The 24,546-nt window shown below is 42.5% G+C and overlaps 1 protein-coding gene across 5 annotated transcripts in view; it reads right to left on the bottom strand.

The window, feature by feature from the left end:
- The window catches only part of SEMA3D (semaphorin 3D), a 210,241-nt gene that overhangs the window by 37,318 nt on the left and 148,377 nt on the right, over window positions 1-24,546 (bottom strand). For all 5 annotated transcript variants that reach the window (XM_059725809.1, XM_059725808.1, XM_059725810.1 and 2 more), the window contains 3 exons: window positions 16,518-16,632; window positions 16,047-16,116; window positions 12,977-13,121 (listed from right to left, as the gene is read on the bottom strand). In XM_059725809.1, the coding sequence (XP_059581792.1) occupies window positions 12,977-13,121; window positions 16,047-16,116; window positions 16,518-16,632 (330 nt within the window). The remainder of the gene's footprint in view (window positions 1-12,976; window positions 13,122-16,046; window positions 16,117-16,517; window positions 16,633-24,546) is intronic.

Below are 24,546 nucleotides of genomic sequence, written 5' to 3'. Positions count from 1 at the left end.
GAGTCAACTGTTGAAGTCTCTGAAAAGTAGTTCAGGTTTCATTTTCTCCACTAAGCTTAGGATCAAGCCTTTGCACCAGCATGTGCTGGAAGAAAATCAAGGCCATTGGCCCCCGGTTCCAAATGTTCAATTGCTTTCTGACACTGAAATTTCTCTCTTTTCCCCTTGTGTGTATTTTTCTGTAGCACACATTATCACTTGCTAAATATATTACATTCATGTCTAACGGTCCATATATTTGAAAGCTTGCTGTGTGGCCTCATTTACAGATGAATCATTTTTTCTCTGAATACCAGTTTGAAAAAATGGATTAGTGTCTGGGCCCAAATGATTTTGCACTTGTTGCCAATGTAAAATCTTTATACATCTTGCTAGGAATGTTGAAGTGGAAAAAGAACCAGGGCAGCAGAGCAAAAAAACAGGAATAACAGTAAAGCATTTAGCAACATGAAAACATTTAACAGTTACACTATTCCCCAGGTCTCCAGTCCTACAGCGCGTGATATGGAGCAGTCTCTGCCCATCAAGTTCAGTGACGCTCCATGCCAAGTTTTGTACTGATCAGTAAGCATGGTTAGGGACTAGAGACCTGATCCAAAATTTGTTTAAGTCAGTGGGATTCCCAATGGCTTCAGTGGTCTTTGAATCAGATCCTAAGATATCACCACCGGTGAGAACAGCTGGTCAGGTGGAACTGTGTTATACTTGGCAAAGATAGCTGCTTCCATCAGCCTCTCAGATGGTGGCATGGTTTAGTGGATGGCCAAAGGTTTTTTGCCTTTTACAAAGTTACCAAACAGCCATTTAAAGCTTTCTCCACCCATAATTACAGACCATCTCTTGAGATCTTTGCTTCCTTCCATGCAAATCAACTTGATATATAACTATAGGAGCTAGGTGGCAGATTAGGAGAATGAAGAAGCCTTTCACCTCCTAAAACTTGAGTTCATATCCTGGCATGTGTCAGAAGTGGAAATGAGACTTACGATCTCTACGTTGTCTATTAACTACATTAATTCACATCAGGATGGCCAGCTGTTGCCCTCAAAATCCATCATCCTTTCTTATTGAAGTTGATAGGAATATTCATATATATCAATGGGCACATGACTTAAATACCAGGAGTGCTACATATTAGGTGTGCGAAATGGGCCCTATTCAATTTGGATTAGGATTCAGCCTGAATCAGGGACAATGATTTGATTTGTTGATTTGGATCACTGTCCCTGATTCGATTTGGCTGAATCCAAATCTGAAGATTCAATGCTGATTCAGAGAAATGGCAATTCAGACACAGACACAGCTTTAAAAGGTTTTTCTACATATCTTGAGGTAGCAGGGATGGCTCATGATTGCTGCGATGCTGGGGCACATGGAGTGTCCCACAGGAATGTGGGACGGCCTTCCATGTGCTCAGCAGTGAACTCGGAAGTGGACGGAAGTACCTCCTGTCCACTTCTGGGTCTGCTGGGGAGTGTGCACGGGGGGACCCCAGGTGCCCGCTCCCCCCCCCCCCCGCTCCCCCCCCCCCCGCCCCCGGATTCAGATGGCACCAGTCGCCGAGCCCCCTGTGCGCTCCCAGGTGGACCCGGAAGTGGACTGAACATGCTTCTGGTCCACTTCCAGGTCTGCTGCCAAAAGCGCTGGGGAGCCCCCTGCACTTCTGTGGGATGTTCCATGTACCCCAGCATCGCAGCGCTCATGAGCCTCTGCTACCTAGAGGTATGTAGAAAAAAACATTTAAAGTGGTCTCCATGTCCGAATCTTTCCAAATCTCTCTGAGATTCAGAGGGTTCCAATTAGATTCGGAGAGATTAAAAGGTCCTCTGATTCAATTCGGCTTAAGAGATTTGCCCACCAAATTGGGCCAAATCTCCGCCGAATCAAATCAGGGACCAAAGCTTCACACAGCCCTACTACATATAAGGATGAGAAAGAACTTAATTAACCCGCATTGCTTCTGATAACAAATCTCACCATAACATCTGTGTACCTTCCCATTTTGACGTGACTGACATCTCTAGTGGAGTTTCTGTGTATGGCAACATGCAAAGAACAGGCCAGACACTATTCAATCTATTAAGTGCCTAAATGAATTTAGGCAAATATATGTGGGATCTACCCGTGGTGGAATAGGATCTAGCTCAACATGTCCACAGTATATGTTACTCTTGCCAGATTTATCTGGTTCATTGTTTTTAACACTGTTACTTGCACATGAATTCACAAATTAAAAAGAACCAGAGGAAAAAAAAAAGAAATTAATACATGCTTGGAACATCTATGTTCAACCACTACGTTAAATATTTACCAAATGTTGATGGATTGATTCAATATTCACCAGTGTCTATGTTCCACTGACTTCAGTGGGAGTTCACTTAGGCAATAACTGCTTTAGGCTTAATTCTAATCTTAGTTATATTGGCATGAACTCAGAAAAAAGTGCAGTGAAGTTGCTAGTTTGCACAGATATAACGAAGGTCAGAATCAGAATCTGGCCAGCTGGTCAGACTGCACTGAGTTGCTCATTGGTGAGGAAAGCAATGTGGGCTGGAGGCTGGACCACTAGACAAGGTTTCATTCCTGACACTACCACTGACCTGCTGGGTGACCTTGGGTGTGTTACTCAGTACCTTTTTGCCTAAATCTGCTCATCTGTAAAATGAGGGTAGTGATACTTTCCTCTTTTATAAAGTATATTAGTATCTATTGATTAAAACATAGAATCATAGAAAATTAAGGTTGCGAAGGACCTCAGGAGGTCACCTACTCCAACCCACTGCTCAAAGCAGGACCATTCCCAACTAGATCATCCCAGTCAAAGCTTTGTCTAGCTGGGATTTGAAAACCTCCAAGGATGGAGCTTCCACAACCTCTCTGGGTAACCTGTTGCAGTGTTTTACTACCCTCCTAGTGAGAAAATTCTTCCTAATATCTAACCTAAACTTTCCTTGCTGCAACTTAAGACTATTGCCTCTTGTTCTGTCATTTCCCACCACTGACAACAGTCTAGCTCTATTCTTTTTTGAACCCCTGTAGTTGAAGGCTGCTATTAAATCCCCTCTCAGTCTTCTCTTCTCTAGACTAAGTAAACCCTGTTCCTTCAGTCTTTCCTTATAAGTCATGTGCTCCAGCCCCCTCACCAATTTTGTTGTCCTCCACTGGACTCCCTCCAATTGTCCACATCCATTCTGTAGTGCGTTATACAAGTGTACCAAAACTGAGCACAAATTATTTGCAAAATGGGGAAGGCCAAATTATTTGCAAAATGGGGAATTTGAGCTGGAGGTCCTATGAGAAGTGAAAGAAACTCAGGGGCTTCCCAAGTAATAACAGGGAGAAGGTTCAGCAACATAGAAGATGTTGCCCTTCTCTTTTTTCTTCTATAGTCTAAAGGAAATCTGCATAATTGAAATCTAAACCAGGTCAGATGTTGGTAAATTAAGCCTAATCTTTCTCAAATAAAATATAATGGCGGTTAATATGGCTACATTGCACATATAGAAGCTTTCTTTTATTATCTGCTTGTTTTGTTAAATTTGTAGTTGAATGCAGCCATGAGTGTATGGCTCAGAAAATGTGCAATGTGTCTACATTAACATTCTGGAGGAACCCTGGCCAAGATTTTTAAAAGTAATTGCAAAAATCTCTTATTCTGGATTAAATGGCTCATTTACCAAAATATGGAGTACTTCACAGGTCCTAATGAAACCAGTAAGAGCTGCTGAATGCTAGGTGTATCTACATGTGCCATTAAGATGACGTTATAAACTATGGCACAAGCAGATACTCCCAGGTGCAGTGTTTGCATGTGCACCTGGGACCACAGCAGTTTGAGCTGGGACAGAGCATCCCCGGACTGGCAACAGGCTGGGGAGGAAGGAGTGGTCAGCTCTAGGTTCTGGGTGGCAGCATTGGGCAGCAAAGAGGCTGGCTGGGGCATGACAGTGCCGAAACTGCAGAGCCATGCGGCTGACCCTCCAAGCCTGCTGCCAGCCTGGAGCTATATCACCCCAGGTCAAACTGCTGTGGTCCCAGATGCATGTGCAGATGTGTGTTTCTGCACAGTAAATTGCTCCGCCATAAGATAGTACTGTTCCTGACAGTACTATCTTACAGCGAATTAAATAATTTACTGCACCCTAATACCAGTGCATGTGTAGATAGTGATGCTTTACTGTGGAGCTAATTAGTCAACTCCACAGAAAGTGCATGTGTAGATGCACCCACTGAGTACTCTCTGAAAAGCAGGACAATACTTTGGAAACTGGACTTTCAAATATTGGGTTTTAGGATTTGTCTTTTTCTTTAATAGTGCATCTGTAACACTGCATTTGTTTTGACTTCTTTATTATTATTATGACTACTAATGCTTCTACAACTAAAAATAAGTCTTCATATATATTTCAAGAGGTATATAGGGCCATTAACCTAATCAAACTTAAAGTCCCATGTTGCAGAGTGCATTCAGCACTTAGGAGCCAAAGTCTCAGTGATAGGTAATATAATTTAGTACCTAATCTTTAGGCACTGAGCCACCTAGTGGAACTCACAACATGCAGTTTAAGAACCCAATCTCCCTAAGGACGTGTGAGAAAGCTGGGAGCAGAAGTATGAGATCCATAAAGCCTGAGCTGGGATCTGCCTAAGCTAGAGAATAGGAATTGCTGATGATAGGAGTGTACCCTCTTTGGGATCTCAGGGTCATTACTCTGGACTAATTGGGAGATGCCCCCTTCTATTCCAGATTCATAGATTTGGACTCTTTTCTTGGACCCTGTTCAATCCTGTTTGCTGTTGTTCAATCCTGAAGCTGTTTCACTGTGCTCGGAAGGAAGAGAGTAGGCAAGCTCTTGGAAGCAGGAGAGAATCAAGGGAGAAAGAACCAGAGCCAACTGCTTTACAGTTAGGACACTTATCTGGGAGGGAGGAAACCAGGCTTTCATTCCCTGTTCCACTGAATATTCCACTACTTACATCAAATATTCAGTAAAGCTAAAGCTAGAAGCCACATCTTCTCCTTTTAATTAAGTGCCAGATTTATTAGTAGACTAGAGACATAGGCTTAGAGATACCCTCTCTCATCCAAATGGAACAGCTTCAATAGCAACGATGGAGGGTCTTCACCCAGAACATCCTGTAGACTGGTGTTTATGGCTTTGTCTTAGGAGTTAAGCTTAAATCCTCTCAATCAGGGAGGGAATTAATGTAGATCCCCAACATCCTTGGTGAGTTCCTCGGTACTGAGCTATTGGACAACAGGGAATTCCACCGTAACCGCCTGCTGCTGTGTTTTGTGCAGCACTGAGTCTACTAGGCATGTTCCAGCAATGCTTGTCAAATGAAGCTCTGTAGGCAAAAGAGATGGAGAAATACCAAGATTATAAACCATCACAGGACGGAGAGGCAAGATCAGTGCTGATCTACTGAGCTTCATCAAGAGTGAAGAGCTTCTGGGTATGTCAAGAACTTCAAGTGCCTGGTCAAAGTTCACATGAGGGTTAGGGTTACATTGAAGATAAGCAGTAGTTTTGAAAAGCTGAATTTTGGACAAAGGGCTAATTTGGATCTAGTCTTAAGCCACTCTGAAAAATGGGACTGGTTAAGTTGTATGAATGACTTTAAGTATTTTAATCTACATTCAGTTCCATGGCTGGCAGCATGTGGAGCTCCATTGTACATTATGCATTTTGAATGTGCCTTCCAGTATGATCTGTGTATCTCCAGAGACAGAGAAAGGGCAAAGTATGGCAGAGCAATCCACAGGGAGGCTCAGAAAGCAGAATTTTGTGCTAACCTTGCTTATATTTAGAGCAAGCCCCAGGGGAACCAGCTAGGCACAGCCAGGGAACAGCAAAACAAGTAAAGTGGTCAAGGACCAACCTTTTTCATGAAAGAGAAATATTTTTTCTAAAGGCTCAGATGCCCTTGGCTGATGCTTGATCCTAGACTGAATCAGAAGAAAATGAAATGTTAGTTCAGCTGGAGTCTGGATTCAGCTAAACCTCTGTTCAAGGTCTGCTTTACCCTGTTCTAGTGCCACCCTTAAGCGTGCTGTATTGCATTTCTCTGTAATGCACCTGTACTGTGACTATTAGGAAATATTTTAAGAGAGAATTACTCTGAGGGTGATTGGAATGAGAGAAGTCAGCTACGTGACCTTGACTTTGCAGGTGGGGTGGCAGAGTGCTCCCTAAAGCCTTGTAAGTATGAAAGGTAACAAGATTCATTGAGTCCTGGAAATCTGCTGTTAACTCACAGATGATTTATGTGAGGAAAGCAGACTGGTAAGGAGGAGGAGGAGGAAGTCCTTTCTGGACAAAAAAACAAAGTGAAAGATTTCACGTAATTGAGCTGCCCAATTAAAGTGGGGAGATCAAAGGAGAGAGGAATGGGAGAAGTAAGGAATGCATTCCAACCTATAAAAGATCAGCAGCAACAGGAGATAAGTCTAAAAATAATAATCAAAACCTGTTCAACCTCAGTGTTTTATGAACACACTTGTTATAGCATGAAAGCCGGCCAGCCAAGAGAACAGTGGGAGTTTTTGGCAAACAGCGATATCTCCGAGGCTCATTCTCCTGGGACTAGTCTAGGTAGATGGAAAGTAAATCACCTCTCCTACCTACCTTTGCATTGGAAAATCATAAGGGACAAGAAAAAGGAGAGAAATAAGATTGGTGCTTAGATATTATGGCAAGATGGTCCATTGCAAAGGGGAAGAGAAAGCAAAAGGAAGGGGATGGGAGTTGAACAAGAATGTAAGACAGACATTTTAGGATAAACTACATTTTAATTTTAGTTATTTTAGATTTTTTCAAAAGAAACTCGTAGGAAATAAAAATACAAAAAATTCAGAAGTCCCATGTCATATTTTGCTTTTAGAGTTTGAAGTGGAAAGAAATCAGAAGAAATCAAATGAACAACCTCTTAAATATGGATTGAGGGATGGCTTCTTCCTTTGGGTACCTCCTTTCAAGGTTGAAGTATCGGTTGGGATAAAAGACTATGCCATGGATTTCCTACCAGACCTTTGACAAGTCAGTTAATGAGAAATTGCAGACCCGCTGAAGTAACTAGGAGTTTTGCCATGGACTTCAATGTTAGACCTGTGAAAATGTCATTAGTACCTCCTAACTGAGGCTTTGCCACCCTAAATTCCTTTAAACATTTGGTCCTCAATTTCTCAGTTTCGAATCTGCAAAGTGGAAATTATTTTTTTGTTTCTCACAGAAGCACTGAGGGCGACATCCAGGAAGGTTGTAAGGTGTTTAGCTACTGCAGTGATTACAGACAGGTACATAGGCAGAGTAAAAGCTCTTATCTCCTGGACTGCTCCAAATCCTGCTATTCTGCCTTTTCCTTGGTGCTGACAAGAAATTATAAACCCAAATTTTAAAAAGGTGAAGAACTCTACAATATATGTGAATCTCTGTGTTCATAAATATGCCTTGCATTACTTGTACTGTTAATGGAAGTGTCCCGGGTGAGTCCTCATGCAACAAGGAAGAAACAAGCTTAAGTTGTACCTGGTTACAATTCAGATCAATTTTTTTTTAGAGGTGAAAGAAAGTTATAATGATAATGTCTTGCTTTTCATATAGACCTTTGCTTCAGACCTGCTTTCTTTTTATATTTGATTTTGCCCTTTCTCCAGTTCCCAGCATTAGTACTTATCAATCCTTTCCCCATTGTTTAATTTCCTGGAGCTCCCTATTAATGCCAGGAAAGGTCTGGCTGAAAGAAAGATGCATTTTACACTGACAAAGCCTAAAGAATGTGTCTGTTCCCTAATCAGGCATATCAGCGGTCCCTGAACTTACAAACTGACTGGGATCGCAGATTCTTATCCCATTACTTGGATAAGCTTATGCGACCCCTTTGCTCCTGTGGATTCTTTGCTTGTATTCCCCTCTCGACACTGTTTCCCTTTCCCCCTTCATTCCCCTCCTTCTTTCCCACTTTTTGTAATCCATTCACTCACTCCCCTTTATACACTGCTCTATGCTGTCTTTTCACAGCATCTGATGGAGTGAACTCGAGTTCATGAAAGCTTGCGCTCTATACATATCTTCTTTAGTCTGTAAGGTGCATCTCCACCCTGCCTTTTGCCTTGAACTAACACCAGAGGGCAAGCAAGCAATGCCAGTGAGAAAGGAACTGAAGCAAGTAAGGGCTCCTGCTGTCTGTAATTGTCTAGCATTGTAAAGTCCTGACATCATGGACATGTTGGGAGTTTATCTCTGACACAAATTGCCACAGGAAGCATTTTGTCAAAATTTCAATATCAAAGTGGCCACAGCATATATAGCAAGCAGCTTTATTTACTTAGGAGATAAAGTTAGCAGAGCTGAATGTTAAATTAGGGTGACAGTCTCTTGCTTCCGTATAAATGCCTAACGGAAGTCAATGCATCTCTGCAAAGGCAAACATCAAAGGAAATGCATTTCACAGTGTATTCATTTTTGTGTGCTGCCAGTTGTTTAAAACTTAAGAAATGTAATTAAATCAGAAGCAACGCTGGGCATGCTAATTTTATGGCTTAGCTTTTATAGTCAAATAGTCACTTTGTATTCTAGTATTTGACAAAATTAAAAGGACTAGATTGTGTCTATTTAATATTCCCTAAGCACTACATGAGTTAACCTATCCAATGGGAAGCTCTGGTGGCTTTTCCTTTGGTCACAATGGGCACTTTTACATGTGCTCCAGGGGTGGGGTGGTGGTGTTTTAATTAGAGTAGCTCTGAGAGCCACTCTAATTAAAGCACTGCCACACCTCCTGTATCAGCATCCCTGTGCTTAAAAATAGTGGCAGGGGTGCTTGAACTAAAGCTTGTTTCATGAGCTTTAGTTCAAGTGCCCACCACCATGTTTAAGCATGGGGACGCTAATAGACAAGACTCAGGAGGCTGCTGAAGCATGGCATTTGCCACACTCCAGCAGACCCTGTTAATCGAGTCTGCTCCAACGTGTTGGGATTCCAGTGTCCAGGGAGCAGCAAGAACACCCCTAAGGCCTGTAGCATATCTCCCCCTGCTTGAATACTGATGTTGAAAAGCTGTATAACCATTAAGCAGAAAAGTAGAAGAACAGGGGGGCTTGTCTGTCAAATTGGATTTCTGTCTCTCTCTGACAAAATTGAAGACCACTCGCACAGGATTTTGGTTTAGCTTACTATAAAAAAGAAGCGTGAAAGGAAATCTAATTAAAATCCTAATTTGGACTCAATATCCCAAACCTCTGATTTCAGTGATTTTCTGATCTGGGATGGATCTATCTGAATATTGAAAAAAGGATCCATTTTCAAAAATACGTAATAGAAATAATTACTATTTTGTGTATAAATATGTTCACTCGATGCATAGTTAAACATGACAGACACTCTCTTTCCTAGGACCCTCTTGACTACCAGTCAGCCCCTTGCTCAAACTCATACTCAAAATCTTACTCAAGTCCATGGAGTAAGGACTGAATGAGGAGGTCCTAAGGATTTCAACTTTGTATAGAACTATTTTCTCATGGTTGTTATAAGCAGGGATCTGGGTTTTCAGTTTCCCGTGGATAAACGGAAAATGCAGATTTTCACCTTTACCCAATAAAAATGCAGATTTTTCATTTTAACAGAGAAATATGTGGAGTTTGCTGTTTTGCAAAGAGCTCTCTGCAGGCTGGCAGAGTTCCAGCCTGCAAGGGGCTGGGGGCAGTGGGAAGAGGGCGATCAGGCAAGGGGTGCCACGTACAAGTATATGCACATGGGTGCCAGGGCAGGTCCCACAGGTAAGTGGGGGACAGGGGTTGAAGACCCCATAGGGAGGGAGGGAGGGAGACAGTTGGGCAGGGCAGGGCTGGGGCTGGGGCTTCTGGCGATGCATGGGGCTTGGGGCCACAAACCGCAGCTGCAGAGCAGGCACCAGCAGGAAGCAGGATGGGGCCACAGGTGGCTTGTCCAGGGGGCTGGGGGGATCAGGTCAGCTCCCTGCTGCTCCACGCACTCTTACAGGGGGGCAGGTGGGACCCGTGCCCCCCAGATCCGTGTGCAGGATGGGGGTGGGGGTGGGCTGGCTGCTGTGGGCTCAGGCTCCCAAACTCTGCTTCCACCCCAGCGGCGGCTGCAGCCCAGCGGGTGGGACCCGGCACAGCAGGGCAGCACGGGGCTAGGCAGGGAAGCTCACTGTGACTGCTGCAAGCCCCGTGCTGCCCTGGTGAGGCATCCCCTGTCTGCCATGCAACAGTGAGAGCACAACCCCACGCTGACATCCCTGCTGCTCTAGGGCAGACAGGGGGCATGTTACCAGGGCAGCGTGGGGCTCACAGTGGTGGCAATGAGCTTCCCCACCCAGGCCCATTCTGCCCTGCCATGCCAGGTCCCACCTGCTGGGCTGTGGAGGCCCCAGTGGAGGGCAGCAGGGCAGAGAGCCTGAGCCCACAGCAGGCAGCCAGCCCCACCCTGCGCGTAGATCTGGGAGGCACGGGGCCCTCTTGACCACCTGGAGTGTGCACAGTGGCAGGGAGCTGGTTCTACCCCCTGAGTCCGCAGCAAGCAGCCTGCACCCACCCTCCACGGGCTCCGCTCCAGCCATGCCAACCACGAGTGAGCTGCGGCAGCCACCACCTCTCACGGGTGGTAGCCAAGGCTCGGGTGCTGCTGAGGGGGGCAGGGTACTGTGGACTTGGATCCCTCACCCTGTACCCCTGGCCTGCTCCAGTAGGGATGAGAGGGGCAGGGGCTGTGGATGGGGAGTGAGAAGCATCAGCAAGGCTCAGGAGGCTGTGAATGGGGAGTGAGGGGCCTGGACTTGGGTCCTGGTGAGCTAAGGGGGCAGGGAGACCTGTGATTTTCCATCATAAAAATCCCCAAATCAAATATGAAAATGTATAGGTACTTAGAATTTATTTTACTATAGTGACGGAGGCACTGGTAGGCTTCCACATCACTTTAAAGTTGTAAATGTATCAATAAAACACTGTGTTCAATTGATACCTACATCCATGATAGTGACATGTCATTCTAATCATGGATCTTGGGGGTTTTATCAGAGAATTTGCAAGTTTTGGTTTTTTTTCATCAGTGAAGTTGTGATTTTTTTTTTTTTTTTTTATCAGAGAAAACTAGGATTCCTAGTTATCAGGTGTTTACAGGAAGTCATTGTAGACTTCAGAGGTGGAGGCTTATTGAAAGTATTGGTTTGTCATCAAACTTTCTGAAATTTAACATTCTCTCAACTAGGTGCATGGAAATCAGCCAGTAGAATCACAGACGCGTCTACGTGTGAATCACACATCAGTCATGTGGTGGTTAATATACAATAAATGATTGACACTACAATCCCTCAGTCAGTGTATATATTTTAGTACAGCTAATTCAACCTTTTCAGACACTACAGAACCTTAAAAAGAATAAGGGCCTTGTTACACAGTAATTTTGGGCCGCTGCTGGAGCTCTTAACACCTGAATTGTCCTCACATTAACAGCTGAAACTAATTTTAAGCGCTTGTTAGGCAGCTCAAAGGTACACCACTCCAGGGCAGGATTATCTCTGACCTGTTTTACCCATCTTGCGTTACACTCTGGTGTAGCCACTCTAGGCTACATCTTAGTGTAAGCACCCCACTCAGCCCCTCTCTCCTGCTGGCCTGGATTGGACCCACTATCTCCCCTGCCCACCCCAGCACCCCAAATCCCCACTTACTGCCCCTCTGCCAGCCCACCCCCATTTATTTGTGGCTCCTCATGGTGTCTGTCCCAGGGGAGCAGGCAGGGGAGGGTTAGTGCGGGCAGCAACAAATAAGCAGGCAGGTAGTGTGGAGAAGCCCCGGGGCAGTGGCAGGGGGGAACCAGGGGAGCGCCTAGGGGATGGGGGGTGAAGCCCAGAACAGGAGGGATGGGATTCTTACTTTTCAGTCCTCCAGACTCCTACTTGCCTGAACATGCAATTCCTCCAAACTTGAGCTAGCACTAACACCTAGCTCGAGCTAGCACTAATAACATACAGTATGTGAATGGTGCACAGCATATAACAAGGCCCTATATCTAGTTCTTTAGATACTAGGTGAAATATTTTTTTTCATAATAATGTTGTCCACTGCTCTCCAACTGTAGTGAAGGTTGACATTTTACATCTGATTTTTTTATGAAATTTCAAATTTTGAAATGCAAAAAAGTGGAGAGAAAATTTTGAAATTTTGGGGGGGGGGGTTTGGTTTTTTATTTTTCCCTTTTGTTAGGTACCTTGTACCCAGAGAATTATTTGAAAATGTTTTCTCATAATAAGTTTTAGATTTCTTCCTATCACTTTTTCATCAGCATTATTTAAAATGAACCATTATTTATATTTATTTATATACATACTTTATAGAATAAAATTAACACACACACAGAGGGGTAAATAGCTAGTTAGAGACAGACAAACACATAGACACACAGACTAATAGACATCATCAGGGAAATGTTGTATTGCCTCTATTTAAAGTGTGTGTGTGTGTGTGTGTGTGTGTGTGTATACACACATACATACACCCACAACCTGCCTATTCTTAGAGATACTCATTGTTTCAGCCAACAATAGAAGCTGAAACAATGGCTACATCTAAGTCCTATTAAAAGACAAGATTTAAAAACTGAGTACATCATCATTATTTAATATTCAAAAAATAAATGTACTCAGAGGTTTATGAAGTACTGACATTTCATACATGATCTCTCCACCTACAGATAGAAAAATAGCCAAAAAACAGGCAACCAGAACATGAGTGATAATGAGTGAGGAAACAGACAGTCTGGGCACAGTGTTATCTAAGAGAAACGGAAGACATATATAAAAAGGGAAGGTAGAAGCCAGAGCTGTCAGCATAAGCAAGAGTTGAAAGGATAATTTAAAACATCCTGAGAGTACAATATCAGTTACTAATTTTTTTAGGGGCGGGGGGGAAGGTCCCCTGACTAAAAATAAGCATACTCTTAAAGAGATACCTACTGTACCAGGTCTTGGATATGGGATGCGACCTTCATATTGTACCCATCGATGATCCACACTTTCTTTATGAGCATAAGGACCATTGAACACAGCTCTGATATCAGCCATGCTGTACACACATACTGCAGAGCCCTTGAATACAGAGCTGAAAGAAAATAATCATATTTACAAGGACTTAAACATATTTATAAAAGCATATTTATAAATGACCTCTACATTACAGAACTGATCCACAGTTCACTGAAGATAATATAATCATCCTCACTGACTCAGATTGGCTTTGCATCTAGCACTATATCTGATTGTTATTATGGCTGAGTACTATTTACAATTTATGTACATTATGGATTGTAGAATCACAGAAGAGTAGGCTAGAGGGAACCTTAGGAGGTCACTTAGTCCCACGACTTCAAGGCAGAATCATTTCTGACTAAGCCATCCAAGTGTCTCTTGAAAAATGTCTATAACTTCTTTGGATCATCTCTTCCAATGCTTAATAACCATCACCCTACATTTCTCTTTCTGTAATTTAAGACTCCTTGTTCTGTCTTCTATGGCCACAGAAATGAGTCTATCTCCACCCTTCAGGTATTTGAAGCCTGTTATCAAATACCAGTGCTTCCCCTATACCCCACCTCATCTTCAGCTCTCCAGACTAAATAATCCTAGTTATTTCAGACTATCCTAATAAGTTTCCTGGACCTCTAATAATTTCTTGTCACTCTCCACTGGATTCTGCCTAATTTGTCCATATCTTTCTTGAAATGAGGAGCCCTAAATGGGATACAGTACTCCAGCTGAGGCCTTACAAGTGCTATTAGAGCAGGAAAATCACTTTCCTTGATTTAGAAATGACACTACTATTAACACAACCCAGTATATTATTGGCCTCTTTTTGCAACAAGATGACACCATTGGCTTATACAGAATTGTAAGTTATCAGGTCAAAGGTTATCAGGCTATTCTTAATATCATTGAGAAAAAGAATTTAAAGCTTTGCTCTGTTGGAGCCTAGGCTTGTCAAATCTGTGAACATCCTGGATGCATGTTTTAACCTAGAGGTTGAAGGGATCTGGAGATCATGGGGCAATTGGGAGAGGTCCCGGATGATTGGAAAAGGGCAAATGTAGTGTCCATTTTTAAGAATGGGAAGGAGGATCCAGGGAATTACAGACCCACCTCAATCCCTGGAAAAATCATAGAGCAGGTCCTCAAGAAATCCATTTTTAAGTACTTGGAGAAGGCAGTAATTAGGAAGACTCAGCATGGATGCACCAAGGGCAAGTCATGCTTGACCAACCCCTTTGCCTTCTATGATGAGATGAATGGCTCTGTGAATGCGGGAAGAGTAGCGGATGTGATATACCTTGACTTTAGCAAGGCTTTTGATATGACCTCACTCAACATCCACCTTCCCTGTGAAGGCTGAAGTGAAAAAGGCATTGAGCACTTCAGCCTTTTCTGCATCCTCTGTCACTAGGTTGCCTCCCCCATTTTAGTAAGAAACCCAGAACTTTCCCTGATCTTCCTTCTGGTACTGCCATATGTGTAAAAACCCCTTTTTGTAACCCTTTATGTCCTTTGCTAATTGCAACCCCAATTGTACTTTGGCCTCCTGATTTCATCCCCTCATGTCTGACAAGTGTGTTTACACTCCTCTCTAGTTTGTCCAAGTTTCCAATACTTCTAAGCTTCCTTTTTGTGTTTTAGCTCACTGTAGAGTTCCCTGCTAAGCCAAGCTGGTCTTCTGCCATACTTTCTACTCTTCCTGTGCAAAAGGATGGATCATTCCTGCACCCTCAGTAAGCTTTCCTTAAAATAAAATCAGCTCTCCCATACTCCTTTGCCCCCCAGACTGGCTTTCTAGGGGATCCTGGCCATCAGTTCCCTGAGCGAGTCAAAGATGGCTTTTCTGAAGTCCAGAGTCCGTACTTTGCTGCTCTCCTTTCTTCCTTTCCTTAGGATCATGAACTCAACCATCTCATGGTCACTACTGCCCAAGTTGCCATCCACTACTACATTCCTCACCAATTTTTCCCTGTTTGTGAGCAGGAGGTCAAGAAGAGCATGGCCCCTAGTTGCCCTCTCTAACAGTAGCACCAGGAAGTTGTCCCCTACCCTCTCCAAAAACTTCTGCTAGCTGTATGAAGAAAGCCGCATCTACCTCACCCTCCTGGTCTGGTGGTCTACAGCACATACCCACCACAACTTCACCCTTGGTGCTCTCCTCTTTGACCCTAACCCTGAGACTTTCAACAGGCCTGTCTCCAGTTTCATTCTGGAGCTCTCAGCAAACATACAGCTCTTTTACATAAAGCACAACTCCCGCTCCAGTTCTCTCCTGCCTATCCTTTTTGAACCCATCCATGACTGCTCCAGTCATGCGAGCTCCCACCAAGTCTCTGTTACTCCAGTTGCATCACAGTTCCACAATTGTTCGCAGACTTCCAATTCTTGTTTCTTTCTCAGGCTCCTTTGATGAAGATAGTTTTATTAAATTACCTCATAGACTGTACTGTGGAGGTCCTCACAAGGGTATCTGAGTGCTACAGAATACATTATTTGCCTTAACAAGGAGAGGAAGAAGTGTTATTTTTCTACCACCTTCACCCGTAAATTAGGCAGTAGTACTATAACCCATTTGCTATTGTAAGTGACCTTCTGCTAGATGACTCTGAGATACAATCCTGTTTAATTTCCAAAGATATTCAAGATCAGCCAACAGAGCAGAATGAAGGGACTTCACAGGGAGGTGCTGAGTTCTCAGTCAAGATGTTCAAGAAGTTATGAATTTTGAAATTCAATTACATCATAAACTAGAACAAATATATAATATTTTTGTGAAGTTTTCATTCTTGTTTTAAACTACCTTTTGAAGATCAGGCACCTATTTAGCTACCTAGAAAAGAATTTGGGAAACTAACTTTATGCACCTACTTTTGAAAAAACAAGCCATGGTGATTAGCAGTCCAATCCTTATTTAGACCAACTCCCTTTGACCTGAAGGCATTTTTCCCTTAATGAAGCTTTCAGGAGTAGATTTCAAGGGTGAATGTAACCCTATACATACCTTGAAGTGGTGAAGACTCCATACACTAGAGGGTTTCTCTCATCTCTTGTAGAAAGTAAGAATATATCTTCTGCAATAGGAAAAGTTTGTTTTTATTGAATAGCCATTAAACACTTCCACATTCACCACCTTTTTATTTGACACTTTGTAAACATACAATAAATCCTGACACTTCTTTGATTTTGCATTTTTGTCCTGTGAATTATACTAAAGTGCTGAGTTATTCTGACTGTGAATGGGCTGATTTCTACATGGAACCAGATGAACATCTCTCCAAAGGAAGAAAGGAGAGTAAAAATCATTCTGACTGAGCTGACGTTCGATTTAAATCAGCAATAATTTTGTTAATGTCAATGCAGCTGCCAGTGCTGGGAAATGTGATGCTAGATTGAGGCCCCAAACTGCTGTCAAGCAAAACAAAAATATAAACTGAAGTTACGGAGTAAAATCACAAAAGTCATTTCAACTTACGGAGCTCATCAAAATGTGTGTCTGCTCCCTCAGGCCCAGGTATTGAACACACCAGCCTTGCTTTAAGGAAAGTTGTCCACTTATTTATGAGGCTCCGCTGACCGCCCATATCATTCTAATTGAGAAAGACAGATAGTTTTGCTTAACAAACATTTGAGTAAAATAAGTGACTTTACCTAAATATATGAAACATCTGATGATGCCCTTTCAAGCCATTTTTATAACCATGCTTCTTGTCTTGTGTCAAATTCTGACCACACCTATACCATCTGTGTGCATGAATGCACGCATGTGTGTGTCTGTGTGCACATACATGTATGTATATATAGCAGAATAAAGATTAAGGGGAGGAGTTTGACATAAACATTTCTCTAGAGAGAAAGGCTGAGGATAGCAGGTGCAGGACCTCCCAGAGTTAACGTTGCAGTGTGATTTACTTTACAACATCACTGTCATGTGTTTATAACCTTGTGACTTTTACCTTTTCAGCTGGAGTATGTGAGACTTGTTCTTATATATTTATAGATTCATAGATTATCCCAAACGTGTTTTTCTTTTTTCCTTTAAAGTTTGAGAAACACCCATTTTGATTTATTTTTCCCCTTTAACTAACCATTTCTCAGCACCAAGTGAAAGATTAAATGTTATCCTCTATCTTCAATGCTGTTTGTGTTGTTTCTTTGGTCAGTGTCATACGTGAAATGCCCCAAACCACCTGGCTCCTTCTCCTGTAGCCTCTTACTCTCATTAGAGTTATTTTTGCAATCTGCAGTTCTTTAGGAATTGTTTATAAACAGAATAATCACAAGATTATTTTGGACATAAGTCTCAAAGACAAAATACTACACTTCCCTGTGGTTATATAAATGAAAATATTGTGCTGTTGGCCATATGCATATAAAGCATAGGGAGGTACATCACATTACTCATTTGAGTCAATGTTCTCATTTCAGTTTTTTTCTATATTCTCCTCTAGATGATTTTCACTGTGCTGCATCAAAGGATCTAAAAGACTCTGCTAAGTGATTTAAAGATTTTTCTGAAGACATAAGAATTATGATATCTGTTCCAGGACACAGCTGGCAAATTTTGTTGCTGGGGGAAAAGGGCAATTGGGCAATTAGCATGCACCTGCAGGTAGCTCAGGCAGTCTGCTGACTGGAAGGGTGCAGGGACCTGGGAGCATATAACCCTGAGGCTTGGGCTAGCAGGCTGATCTTTCCCTGGCTGCCACAGGGTGAAGAACTCCAGCAGCAGGGCTCCTGAAGGGACTGCAGTGCTGCATATGGATCCCCAGTGAGGCCAGGGGAGCCCGGTAGACTATGGACCAGGGCTGAGAGGCTATCCTAGTTGAGGGGCCAGAGAATGTTTTCCCTCTTAATGGGGCAGAGGACTGCTTCCCTTTGTGTTTATGTTATAGCCCAAGAGCTTATGGTTTATGTCAGTTTTATACCAGCGGTTTGGGCTGGCACTGTAGGGATGGTATACAGAGGTCCCATTGGTACCCATGGGGCATGTGATTACCTTGAGCCCTGTCAGGCTATTGAGCCCAGAGCAGGCAGGGAGTGGGGCCACAGAGCCAGACATGGGCCAGGGGCCCAGTGCCTGAGAGGGATGCAACCAGACAGGGGCCAGAGGCCCAGTGCCCGAAAGGGGCATGACCAGACAGGGGCCTGGAGCCTGGAAGACAGAGGCCAGGGGCCCAAAATCTGAAAGAAACAGACCAGAGCTAATGCCTCAAAGCCAGGTCCAATACAGTGGGCACTGGCTAGAAGGCTTAGCTGAGAGCAAAGGGAAGCCCCAACAAAAGAACAGTGTGATAGCAACACCCAAGAGGCTTGGGCTGTGGTATAGAAAAGGGCTGGAGCCATATATTTAGTCCCTAAGGCATCAGGTGCCCTGCAGCAGCACAGCTGTACAGAGGTCCAGCTAGGGGCTTAAGACCAGAGAGGCCCAGCGAGGGACCTGGGCATAGATAAGTACAGTGCTAAGAAACCCCAGTGGGGGATCAGTTGGACTGGGGCCATGTGAAGGCCTGTGGACAGCCTACCTATTATTATTATTATTATGATGATTATTATATTTCCATCAAGGCGTGGCAGACAAGAAAGGAAGATGCCTTAGGGGCTAAGCAGGGCACAATCACAGTGCCACTAGGGGGTATTACAGCCACCCCTGGAATCCCAATGTGCTACACACAATCAAAATGATACAATCATAAAGATAAAGAAAAGTTCATAAGCAGTACATAGCTCTGAACTTTTCCTTCACTTGTCTGTTCTGATGATTCCAGCTCTGTACACCTATTAGTGTGCTACATAGGTTTTTGGAGGATGCTGCAGACAGTCAAAAGACTTTTAAATAATTTCTAAATAGCTGTGTGGAGGCTGGAGGGTTGTTGGGAAGAAAAGACTGTTGGGAGTGAAATGAGAAAAACTGCCTAGGATTTATTCAGGTCCCCTCAGACATTCTGCTGCTATTGTAGGTTGGAAAATACATCACTGAAGCTATGACCCAGCCAAAGAGTTTAAGCAAGTTATTAACATGAAGCCCTTAAGTAGTCCCACAAGTTTCCTCAAGTTAAGGACAAGGCCAAGTACTTTCTGGATAGGGTTTTCAGCAAGTAATTGAAGCTATGCAATATATTTCCATCAGTTGGATATGAACACACAAGGAGAAAGGGCAGTGTCATATGGCCAGTCAACTCTTCACAGACTACCACAAAATGCTTCATGGCTCACAAAGTGAAAGTTTCTGGCACAGAAATTAGAGATGGAAAATAGCCTCTGCCTCATCTGGATCATTCTATTCAAAGCATAGCTGCAGAACCTCTCTTCCAGTAGCACCTAGTAGCACCACCACTTGTAAAGGGAAGGTTAAGAGTCAGAAAAAGAATGGGGCCCAGGGGAGACATCAAGAAGGATTCTTTTAAAAAAATATATATTATGCAGACAACACTGTACATCTCCATTCAATCCTACCTGGATAATGCAGTTTCTGTATTCCTACAATGCCTGACTAGCTTCTTTGATGAAAAGCTGACTTTAACTCTGTCCAGAAAACAGAATGACAACATGATGAAGGTTGTGACTGCTCTATGTGCTGAGTCTAACTCATGATAAGAAGGTTTATGGCCTATACATAATATTGGAAGAATACTTTGCTCCTGGATTTGCAGATAGCAATGGAGGCTCTTACTGCGTTTGAGACCTGTGCTTATCTAAATAAGTGTTGGTTTCCCCTCCTGATGCAGACACCACCATGTTTCCTCTAGATGAAATTGTCAGCTCTAGAAATTCGCTCGCAAGCATCAGCTACAGAAAAACATGGCTATTCTACCTGCTGATTGGAGTGTGTCAACATGAGTGCATTAGTCCTGTGCTCTGTGAACAGCACAGGTATCTATCAACTTCCAATTTTAATGCAAGGCACTGGCTCTGACGAAAAAACTGTGTTTACTTTGGGAATACTGTTATTTCAGTAAATACCTCCCTTGTTCAGTCATCACAAAAGTTGAAATTGTAGTCCTGTTGAAATTAGCTGAGGCATTTTTGCTGGCAGTCCTTAGATTCTCCCACATGAGCATTAAAAGGTTCTGGTGCGGGATTCCCAATCCATCACAGCTCATCCTTACTGACCTCATAGTCTGTTCAAAGCACACCCAAGTCAAACATCTGCTAGAGATGGGGGTAATATATGGAAAGGTGCCTATATCAGTCTCTCTTTCGTGGCTTATTTGATATAATATCTAATTGTATTTGATCACTGCTATAATGATGTGGTAAGATGATAAAGTTCATAAATACAGAGGCTGAGTAAACAGCTGACTGCTAAAGGGGAGGAACAAGAAGGGAAGGGAGCAAGGAAATGAGAGGAAAAAGATAAAAGGAAGCCCAAGAAGAGGGGAGCAGAAAACCCAGAAGAGGAAAGGATGCAGAGGAAAGACTTACCAAAACAGTAAGTGGATTTTCATGTGGTGTAAATCTGCATTGTAGTACTAATTCCAATGAATCTACATAGATTTACAGCAGTTGAAAATATGACCCAGCATTCCTAAAGAGGCCTGGACCATCAAAAAATCTTGTCTGAAGGAAAGCAGTGGTAAGGATGCAGAAGAGTAGCTACTGAAATATGAATAGCTTAGTTTTTCATTGTAAAAGTCATGGCCATCCTAGCTGCAACGCACGAACAGCCCAAAGGTATCTGAAATCTTATCTCCATAAGTATCACTGTCTATGGCTCCCGAACACACTGGATTAGTAGTGTTTACAATAAACTTTGTTACATTACAGAAAAAAGCACTTAAGGCTGCATATTTCTTTCTGTATATAAATAAAGATTTAATTAGCACTTACTGCTTTGTAATCTCACAAGCTGTAACAGATACCAATGCTTCCGCCTGAAATGCCTTCTAGAATATAAAGAAGTGACTGTAAACTCTGTTACTCATGTGTGGCTGGGAGTTACAGGCAGCTTTAGATTAACTGCCAACTGGAAGCAGAAAGTTTAACTTGAGAGACTGTTACAGTAGGATTAAAATAGAAGACTGCACATAAATTAACTAAGGAATAAAGGGAAACATACCCATTAAGATGTTTAAAGGGATTAAAATGGTGGAGTACATAAAGACATCCCAACTGTGTCTGTAACTATTAGAGTTGGTCAACATAAATCAATAAAACATTTTTTTCTGTTTGAAGATGGAGTTTCATAGAATCCAAATGTTTTGCTGGGCTATGTTAACTTGATAAAAAATAGGCAGACGTGTTCAAAATAATTATTTCAGTAGTTTCATTCCCAAAATCATTTTTATTAATTAAAATTTTTAAATTTTAGCTTTTTGTTATGTCTGAGAAGGCAATCAGATTTTGAGATTTCACAATTTCCAGTGGAAAGGAACACCCAGTTGCCATGACTTCTAGTAACTGTTCAGCTATTTGAGGCAACAGTAAAATAAAGACAGGTGTGGTAGGAAGTAGAGATGCTTTCATAAAAATCAAGGAGGCATGCTAGCCAAAGGCCAGAATAAAACATTTGTAAAAGAGATCAAGGGCTGATCCTGGTGGTTTGAGTGAGTACTTTTACGGCTGTACACATTCTTTCACAACATTAATGGTCTGATCCAACACTTATTAGTCAGTAGACAGGCTTTCGGACTCCAGTGGGAGTTGCATCTAAACCATTACTCATAATCAGCACAAGAAAGAACAACAGCTTTTCGTAGCAGATCGTAGCAATTGCATTTGATCTTCCTTCTTCATATCTAAGTGCAGGTGCGTTTTAACCTGTGCCTTCTTTCTGTAATAATATTACAGAAGAAGTCTCTTTCTGATCTGCAGTTTGTAAAATGACTGTTTTCTAAACTGTCAAGTTAAAGGGTAAGGTGGCAAAGCACCAACCTTTTCTAGAAATCAAAATAAATTCAGACAAAAATTGATCAGAAACTTTTTTCAGTTCACAAGTCAAATTAGGTCAATTCTTTTCTGCCATCACGTGAAGGTAAAATATATATGCTAGTAATGTAGCTACATCAAAATGCACAAATGTACATGCTGGAATCCACTAGACAGGAAAACAGATGGCAGTAAAACAAAACATCTGTATCTTGCAAATTCTAAATCATGTACTTGGGTTGTAAGTAAAGGTGACAAATTGAACAAAAAACCAGAAAGCAGAATTTTTCGGAAATCAATCAGCACTGAAGATGTCAAGCCGTGTGATCCATAAACCTTTAAAGATAGTAATTATCCTGAACAGCCGCTTAAATAATAAGAGAAGACAATAAGTGAAATTCAAAGAAGTACGTTATTAATTAGTGCCTGTGGCAAGTGATACAAAAAGACCATCCAAAGCAAATTCCTGGCATGAACAAAAGGAAATGCTGGAGGAGAAAGAAAAAATGAGCTGGCACAGCAAAAAACCCTGGAGTCCCTCTTGCATACGTAACCTGGCTAAGTGATGGATCCACCAAAAACAAATAAAATCCCAGGCAACAGAAAACTACACTATGTGGAAAGTATCCAGCAGACTTCAATGATATTTTAGGCAGAATCTGCCAACGTTCTGATCAATTCAATTATGGCTTGAAATTTATGGTTTTTTTGCAACTCTAATTATTGCTATTTTTAAATGTATTCTGGCAGTGCACAACTGTCTTAACTACTGGCCACACACACAGAAATACATGATCCCTTCCTCTTAGGGTTTAATTTCTAAGAGTCTTATCCATCTCAGTCCGATAATATTGGTGAGTTTTTGGATCAGCCCTGGAGAAGACAAGCAACTTATGAGGGATGGATGAGAGAGAATCAAAAGGATTACAAGTATAAATAAGAAAAGATGGTCATGTGGTTAGGCATTGGACTGGTTTCTAAAATGCTTGGGTTTGAATGGTTGTTCTGCTGCAAATCCCTTATATGACTGCAGGTAAGTCAACTTATCTCTACATGTCTCAGACTCGCATCTTCTAAACAAGGATAATATTTCTGTCTTGTCTATTTAGATCGTTGCTTAGTAACCTTTGGTTGGATCTGGCCCATGGAGCCAGATTTGGCCCATAGGCATAGGGCTTTGGTGGTGGTGGGGCTCCAGTGATGTTGGTTTCTCTTATGCTGCAGTGTAGGGCAACAGCAATGGAGGGAGCTTTCCCCTTGCCAAGTCATGGAGAAGTAGCGGTGGCAGGAGGCTTCCCTATGACAAGTGGGGAGAAGTGGTGGCAGTAGTGGATGGGTCTTCTGACCCAAGTTGGGTCATTTTAGATCCATAGCCAGGAAAGGTTGCCAACCACTGATTGAGATGGCAAGTCTTTGGGGCAAGGACTGAATCTCACTATGGGTCTGGAACAATGCTTGGCACAGTACAAACTCAGGCCTTGCAGGATCCTCCAGATAAGACCTCCCTTATAATACCTATGTAATACTTCTCAAAATGGTTGTTATTATGCTGAGCTACTTTAGTCCCCTCAGTGTACCTGACAAAGCCCATTGCCACAATAGGTCACCAGGGGTTCTGCAAAGAGCCTGGGGGTAACGGTGGAGTGGCCCAGGAGACGGCGTGTTGCCACTGCTGGGCAGGGTCACCTGGCTCCATGCCAACTCACAGGATAGGGGAAAGGGTCTGTGGCAGAAAAAGTGATATGAAAGGACTTTAGGAAGATTATAAAACAGTCTTATAGGCAAAAATTAGTGTTTGGACCAGACCATTCCATGAGCACTAATGGCAAAGAATTAATTTTAGGATTGGGGCCAGATATAGAAGTTTAAAAGAAAACAAAGCCAAGCAAAAGGTCCATCCAAGCCTAAATAGTGCATTAGGTCACTGTGACTAGGGCATACCAATTCCTGTAGTCAAGGTCATGCAAGGAAGTGATATGACTAAAACTACTGAAGACCACCACTGACTTTCCCAGACCCGATGACCATAGCTGGGTCAACTGGGGACAGATTTCATAATGAGTCTAGAGGGAGGCTTTAATTTGTGCCTTTAGATCTGTAGGAAGACACCTTAACTGTTATCATCAAACCATGCCAGGGTGGGAAGGCAATAGTTAAATTAGTATAGCAGATAATGATGCATTCCTGGGTATTAATGTATCTTTATGTATTAAGATAACAGGTAAATAGGGCTGTACTCAGAGTGAAACCATAGCCAAAGGAAAAGCTAGAGGAATGCAGTCTGAGCAGACCACGTCAACTATTGAAATGCCCTTTGTCTGAACTGTGCACAGGAAAGACTATTTTAGCTTCAAGCTCTTGTCCCTCTCAGATTTACTGTTACCTCTTTCAAAGCTGTAATTTACTCACATGAGCTGTGTACAATTATTTAGTCCCTTATGGAAAACTATGACTCTTATTTTAGAAAATATTTTCACAAGTCCTGCATTTCTACTGAATTGTTTTTGGATAGGGCCCAAATTGGAAAGTCTAACTGTACAGTAAGAAAAGCCCCTGGCATGTTTACAGTGCATAGAAAAAAAAAACAAAACAGAGATGAGCAGACAAGTGTAAAGTGACAGAGATTACAACAGGGT

Source organism: Alligator mississippiensis, chromosome 4 (assembly GCF_030867095.1).
Source record: "Alligator mississippiensis isolate rAllMis1 chromosome 4, rAllMis1, whole genome shotgun sequence".
Classification (NCBI taxonomy): Eukaryota; Metazoa; Chordata; order Crocodylia; family Alligatoridae; genus Alligator; species Alligator mississippiensis.
This window is presented reverse-complemented; position numbering and strand designations above follow the sequence as displayed.